This window comes from Dendrobium catenatum, unplaced genomic scaffold (assembly GCF_001605985.2).
Source record: "Dendrobium catenatum unplaced genomic scaffold, ASM160598v2 original_scaffold_254620, whole genome shotgun sequence".
Taxonomy (NCBI): Eukaryota; Viridiplantae; Streptophyta; class Magnoliopsida; order Asparagales; family Orchidaceae; genus Dendrobium; species Dendrobium catenatum.
In genome coordinates, this window is record NW_021573019.1 from 1 (window position 1) to 6,605 (window position 6,605).

At 37.3% G+C, this 6,605-nt stretch overlaps 1 protein-coding gene across 1 annotated transcript; it reads left to right on the plus strand.

Annotated features, from left to right (window-relative positions):
* The first annotated feature begins 122 nt into the window (after positions 1-122).
* LOC110106638 lies at positions 123-3,747 on the plus strand. Its single transcript, XM_028692668.1, has 7 exons — positions 123-411; positions 723-810; positions 924-1,026; positions 1,110-1,220; positions 1,743-1,906; positions 3,006-3,088; positions 3,662-3,747. The coding sequence occupies exons 1-7, from the start codon at positions 123-125 to the stop codon at positions 3,745-3,747; spliced, it is 924 nt and encodes a 307-aa protein (XP_028548501.1).
* Positions 3,748-6,605: the final 2,858 nt, after the last annotated feature.

Below are 6,605 nucleotides of genomic sequence, written 5' to 3' on the forward strand. Positions count from 1 at the left end.
CTTTCTCATAAAAGAAAAAACAATTTCGCATTTTCTTTCCTTTTAAAATTTTATTTTATTTGTGCTCCTGCTAAATCCTATGTAAAAATATTAATTCTTCTCCTGCAGTCCATAAAGTCAGAATGTCTCCAGACATGCCATCAAGATGCAGTATTTCAGCTCTAAATTTACCTATGGTGAACATACAATCTCTTCGATGTTGTATATCCAGTCTGCATACCTTTCTTGCTGCAGAATGGAAATCGTTTCGTAATGTGCGGTTTTTACTATGTCTACATGCTAATAGCTTCCTCTCAAGAAACAGTCTAGCTTGCATAAATGCCAGTACTCAGCATGCAAAGAAAGCTTCAGATCTCTTTAAAGTTGGTGTTACCCGCACGCAAAGCCGTTCATCATATGAAATGAGCCAAGGTAATAACCGTTCACCTGTACTAAGGTCTTCTCCAACCGAACTCCGAAGGCATGAATGGCATCGCTCACGAGCTCCAGCTGAACGGCAAAACTTCTGTTATTTGGTTGCGGGTGAACAATGAAACCCCAATATTGGCGTTCAGCTGGAGAAGGCCTTAGCAGAAGGGTAGAAAATGGAGTTCAATTGGAGATGAATCACGACATTTTTTAATTTCACTGTATTTTGAAGTGAAAAATGGGATTTTTAATTGGAGATGCCCTTAGCACAGCCATGGCAGCCCTAACTGATTGATTATATATTTTCTATTTAGAGACATACACTTGCCGTTTGAAGTTAAAAAGTACAACTTACGAGGAAGCGGTCCGAATGGATCCTGGATCAGGGGAAGCACATACATTGTATGCTATTTTCAACTGATAATGTTTATGATATCTTCCTTGGCATGATTTTCTGTTCTAGTCTTACATTCCTTTGGACCATTTAATTTTGTGTTATTTATTTGGGTTGACAGCTTCCCTGATAATATTGGAGATGATTTATATGTTGAAGTGTATGACTCGAAGGGGAAGTCATGCGGAAGAGTTGTAGTTCAAGTGGCTAGTATTTCTGATATTGTAAGGGTCCCCATATCCTTTGCTTGTGTTAAGATGGTAAGAAATCATCGAAGGACATGATTTTTCTTTTTTCTTTTTTGTAGAGCGAAAAGAGTTGCTGGTGGCCTATTTATCTTGAACCTGAACATGTACTTGTGGGTCGAATGCAAGTACACTTGAGCTACACATCAAATTCAGATGAGAATAATGAAAAGGTACCAAAACTTCTGGGTTGATATTGACATCTTGTCTATAATAGAACATTTTTTTCTTGTGTCCCAAAATGCCTCCTTGCTACCATATGAATGTTTGCTTATGGTTTCTAGTTTATAACTCTAAAGGTGGTTTACTCTTTCTCGATTTCTATAAATTATTTCACTAGGCTGAAGATTCAATATTTTTTTTATCAAAAATATAATGAATTTCACCAATTTGTAATTTCCTTTAGCATACCATGAATTGGATGCTTCAACTTATTGGAGGTTATTAGGGGGGGGTTATTAAAGAATATTTTATGTTGCTTCCAACATGGAGTTAACATTTTTTTTTTTTTTGTATAATTTCTTTAAATAGTTGGGCGGAAATCATATTTCATTCCCCCGACAACCACCCCTCAATCATCTTTTCTAGGCTCTTTGTATTAACAACTTATTATTTATCATGTCAAATAACATCTTTATTTTATTTTATTTTTATTTTGATCCTTGTGATAAAGGGAACTAACATTCCACATGCAGTGTGGATCAATTGCTGAGACGGTAGCATATGATGTTGTAATGGAAGTTGCAATGAAAGCTCAACATTTTCAGCAGAGAAATTTGATGCTGCATGGAATTTGGAAATGGTTGCTGGCAGAATTTGCAGCTTATTTTGGTGTTTCAGATGCCTACACAAAATTAAGGTAATTAGATGACATTCCTTGCAGTATTTGCTATGATTTTGATCACTTGCCTTATCGTAATAGGACGTTGTGCATTTTTTTTTAACGTGATATAGCATATTTTAGCAAGTTACGGAATATTTCACTAAGTTAATAATCAATTCAACAACATTTTACTATTCCAATAACTTCTAATAATCTTATTTTCCAACAATTGTCAGATATCTCTCCTATGTGATGGATGTGGCAACCCCTACATTAGATTGCCTAATGCTCATTCATGATTTGATTCTACCTGTAATAACGAAGACCAACAGCATGAATAGATTAAGTCATCAAGAGGTACCCCCAACCCTATCCATCTTTATATTTGATATAATTTTTACTTAATTTATGTGAATTGCCGATCAACTTGGCATATTTGCCCATAGGACAAATATGGGTGCATGGAATGAAATATTAAAGTTTATAGGGTGGTATGGGTGATAAGAATGAAATATATGAGTGATATATTTGATATTAAAAGTTTATATGAGTGGTAAGAATGTAATATTAAATTTTTGGGTGTTAGATTTATAAATAGCATGAAATAAAGTGATATGTATGTAAATCCCCCTTATTTTTTTCATCCAAATATCTTTTGCTTTTTAAAGTTAGCTTTTTTCTACTACAAAAGCATACGCCAAAATAGAAATCCAACGAAGCCTAACGTTTTCTAGTACAGGTTCAAATCAAACCACTTTGATTAGAACAGTTTTATGTATGTCTAATGTTTGTTGTTGAGTGGAACGCAGGATTTTTTTTTTTACAATATTCCGACTTCGTTTGGTTGTTGTTTTCTTTCAACTTTTTTGCTAAGAAAAGCGGCCAACAAATTATTGTTTTCTACCTACATTCTTTTCTGTAAGAAAGCTGCCTACAAATTCGAAAGATTATTGTATAAGAGCTTTTTTTTCATGTGCACTACCTGTTAAATTCAAAGAATTGGAGAGAGAAAAGGATTTTAATTTTATTATACTAAATTATTCATATTTATAGATCTACACAGGATATCTTAATAAAGAAACAAATAATAACAAAATCATGCATAATTTCCCTAATATAATCCTTCATAAATCAGCCACCCAAATATGAAAGGAGATCGGCATTATCCAGGTGAACCTCCGATGGATTCCCATCCTGACCGTGGGATCAAGTGTCAAGGTACATCTTGGATTTTAACACTACCCTTTTGGATCCAAGCTAACAAACCTAGAGCCTTGTGCTGATCTTAATACTTTAGAAGTATTATGTTGATAACAAAACGTGGTAGATGCTGCTGTTCTTCAGATCGAAGTGAGAATTTCTTATAATTGAGAGCCCGTGTTCATCAAATCCTTGTATAATAAGCTTAAGAAAAAAAAACCAATCAATAATTATTTTAAATCGTGTTAAATTGGGTTCATTTAAGGTTGCAATCGTATTGTTACATTCTTGCATGCTATAATACCCTTGGCCAAATCAGTTTGGAATCAGCTCTGCGACTTACTAACATAGTGAACAAGTAGATTTGGATAAATCAGGTCTAGCCCAACCTAGCAGGGACTGAAGACTATTTGATACCGAGTGCTTGATCCAAAACCTGCACAAAGCTTAGAGGAAGAAGAAAAAAAGAGTAGCAGCAGAATGTATTTCTCATATTTCATTAATTTAAGAATACAACTACAGTATTTCATAATATAGAAAGCTGCTGACAAAACGGTTAAGCCCAAACGGCTGAGATTAAATCCGGTGCAGAGCACAAACGGAGGAGATCAATTCCTCCTGCAAAGTCTGCTGTAGCTGAGCCAAATGGTGGAGAAGGAAGCCGACTGATCATATGAGCTCTTGGGCTTATAAATTTACACAAATCATTTATCACCTCCCCTCAAGTTAACAATGTTCTCCTGAATTGTTAACTTGCTGCACAAGAGTTGAAACCGGGTAGCAGATAACGGTTTAATAAAGAGATCAGTTGGTTGATCAATTGAGGAGAGATGATGAACAGTGATATTGTGTTGCTTGATGCAATCCAGAATAAAATGAAAGTCCACTTCAATATGCTTAGTACGGGCATGAAAAATGGGATTATTAGCTAAAGCAAGTGCTGAAACATTATCACAGAATAAGGAAGTGGGAGCCGAGTCCGGTATAGCAAAATCAAGAAGAAGATGGTGTAACCAAACTATATCAGTAGCTGCAGTGGCGAGGGCCCTATATTCCACCTCAGTAGAAGAGCGGGCAACCGTCATTTGTTTCTTAACACACCAGGAAATAAGATTGCAACCGAGAAAGGCACAATAGCCTGTAACGGATCGCCGGTTGGTGTGATCAGCAACCCAGTCTACATCAGAGTAAGCATGAAGATCCATGGAAGAATGCAGAATCGGAAGACCAAAATGCATCGTGCCACATAAGTATCGCAATACTCATTTAAGTAACTGCTAATGCAGTAAATATGGTTGATGCATATGCTGACACAGAAAGTTAACAGCAAACGAGAGATTAGGACGAGTAATGGTTAGATATTACAAAGAACCAACTAATTGCCAATATAATTCTGGTTTAGAAAAGAGCTCGGCAGAATCATTAAGCAGAGGAAGTTTAGTTGGTAGAGGGGTTAAAACCAGCTTAGAGTCCTTCATGCCTGATTTATCAAGAAGCTGAGCAGCATACACATGTTGAGACAGATGAAAGCCATCCTGAAGTTGTTGAACTTGTATACCCAGAAAATTTGAAATCGACCCAAGATTTCGAAGTTGAAATCGGGAATGTAAAGCATTCAAAAGATTATTTATAGCTGAAGTATGATTGCCCGTGAGGAGGATATCATCTACATAAATAAGAATGTAGATTTGAATATCATCCTTATGTAGCCGGAGAAGAGAGGGATCAGCCAAGCTGACCGAGAAGCCAAAATCAATGAGAAATGAGGTAAATGTAGCAAACCATTGCCGCGGCGCTTGTTTTAAATTATAAAGGGCCTTTTTAAGGAGACACACATGATTGGGGTGTTGAGGATCTGTAAATCCTGGAGGCTGCATCATGTAAATCCTGGAGGCTGCATCATGTAAACAATTTCCTCAAGTTTGCCATGTAAGAAGGCATTGGAGACATCAAGCTATAATATAGGCCAATGTCTAGTAACAACCATAGTAAACAGGATGCGAATTGTTGGAAATTTGGCAATAGGACTAAATGTATCGAAGTAATATATTCCATGTTCCTGATCAAAGCCGCGAGCAACCAATCGGGCTTTATAACGAGCAACAGAGCCATCTGAGTAAAATTTAGTTCTATAAATCCATTTACTGCCAAGAACATTAAATTGTGGATTTGAAGGAACTAAAGCCCAGGTTCCTTGATTCTGAAGTGCCTCAAACTCAGATGACATGGCTTGGCGCCATTCAGGATACTTGACAGCCTGAGAAAGCAGGTCGGCTGAACCAGAATAACAGCATGATGCAGATCAAAAATCCATTTCGGTTTAAGTGTGCCAAGACGAGATCGAGTAACCATCGGGTGAGACCGAGGAGGAGGAGCTTGGTGAGTTATGATTGGATCAGAAGATGAGGAATGCAATGTTGGAGAGGCAGGAATATTGAGACCTGGGTCCATAGCAGATGTTATTGGTGGAGGCTGAAGTATCTGAGGAGCTGATGGATAGGATGCGGAAGTTGGTACGAGTAGTGAAGGTGGCAGAGACTGAGTTGGTTGGGGAAAAGATGGTTGCCCCAACAAATTAAAAGGATAAATAGCTTCAAAAAATGTAACATGTCTAGACAAATGAATGCGACCTGTAAGAGAATTAAAACATTTGTATCCTTTAGTGGCGTCAGCATACCTAAGAAAAATACATGGATGAGCTCTTAGCTGAAATTTATTCTGAAGTTGTGTAGGTTGCCATGGATAACATAGGCAGCCAAATACTTTGAACATAGAATAATCTGGTGGAGATTGATACAGGCGTTCATAAGGAGAAATGTTATGAAGTAATTTGGAAGGTATGCGATTAATAGTAAAAGCCGCAGTTGCCAAAGCTTCAGGCCAAAAATGATTTGGTAAGTTTGCATGAAATAAAATACCTCTGACAGTCTCAAGAAGATGCCTATGTTTTCTTTCTGCAACGCCGTTTTGCTGCGGCGTATAGGGACATGTAACTTGGTGTACGATGCCACATTTGTTGAGATGAGATGTAAAGGATTGATTAACATACTCACCCCCACCATCCGTTCTTAACATGTTAATGCATTGATTAAATTGTTTTTCCACTAGTGATTGAAATGTAAGAAAGATAGAGAATGATTCAGATTTTGCACGCAGTGATAAACCCAACAAAAATGAGTGTAATCATCAATAAATAAAAGATAATATCTATAACCTTGAAGAGAAAGGATAGGGGAAGGACCCCATACATCCGAGTGAACTAACTGTAAACAGTGTGTAGTTTTAGGAGTAGACGATGTAAAAGGTAACCTATGTGCTTTCGCTCGCACACAGGCAGAGCAATGAAAGCTAGAAGCTAAATTCCTAGATAAAATGCTGGCTGGAAGAAGTTGCAAAGTGGATCGGGAAGCATGTCCAAGACGTTGATGCCAGGTAGCTGGACGAGATGCAGCAGAAGACATGGCTGAAAACAAAGCAATGGAAGAAACCGAGGAATCAGCTGGAGGGAGCGTAATGGGATAGAGACATTGTTGAC

What these genes read in the sequence shown, in the direction of transcription:
- LOC110106638 (XM_028692668.1), top strand. Translation starts at nt 123, where the DNA reads ATGTCTCCAGACATGCCATCAAGATGCAGTATTTCAGCTCTAAATTTA. An exon ending in TGGCTAGTATTTCTGATATT is followed by an intron (nt 1,027 to 1,109) that starts GTAAGGGTCCCC and finishes TCTTTTTTGTAG; the next exon opens with AGCGAAAAGAGTTGCTGGTG. An exon ending in CAGATGAGAATAATGAAAAG is followed by an intron (nt 1,221 to 1,742) that starts GTACCAAAACTT and finishes TTCCACATGCAG; the next exon opens with TGTGGATCAATTGCTGAGAC.